The sequence below is a fragment of the Acanthisitta chloris genome, unplaced genomic scaffold (genome assembly GCF_000695815.1).
Source record: "Acanthisitta chloris isolate BGI_N310 unplaced genomic scaffold, ASM69581v1 scaffold10194, whole genome shotgun sequence".
Taxonomy (NCBI): domain Eukaryota; kingdom Metazoa; phylum Chordata; class Aves; order Passeriformes; family Acanthisittidae; genus Acanthisitta; species Acanthisitta chloris.
The window spans coordinates 1-232 of record NW_008670950.1 but is presented as its reverse complement, the minus strand read 5'-3'; the positions used below and the strand labels follow the sequence as shown (position 1 = coordinate 232).

At 40.1% G+C, this 232-nt stretch overlaps 1 protein-coding gene across 1 annotated transcript in view; it reads left to right on the top strand.

Annotated features, from left to right (window-relative positions):
- The window catches only part of LOC103801480 (choline transporter-like protein 1), a gene marked incomplete at its 5' end in the record, with an annotated part of 7,448 nt that extends 7,237 nt beyond the window's left edge, over positions 1 to 211 (top strand). The window contains one exon of the mRNA XM_009073896.1: positions 188 to 211. Coding sequence (XP_009072144.1) covers positions 188 to 211 — 24 coding nt within the window. The remainder of the gene's footprint in view (positions 1 to 187) is intronic.
- Positions 212 to 232: the final 21 nt, after the last annotated feature.

Below are 232 nucleotides of genomic sequence, written 5' to 3'. Positions count from 1 at the left end.
TTAAGTAGGTATTAATAGCAGAGATGAGGAAACATTTACGGCCTTCTGTTCTTGTATCAGGGCACAAGAAAAAAAGCAACACTTTTTCACACTTCTTTCTTTATGGCCTCCAGTGACCCCTTTGACTCAGTTTCTCCTTATCCTTTGGCATTTGTCTAAGACTGTACTGTATGACTTTGTTTTCTAGGCCTCTGGAGCAAGTTCATCTTGAAACTAGCCAGCCATATTGGAA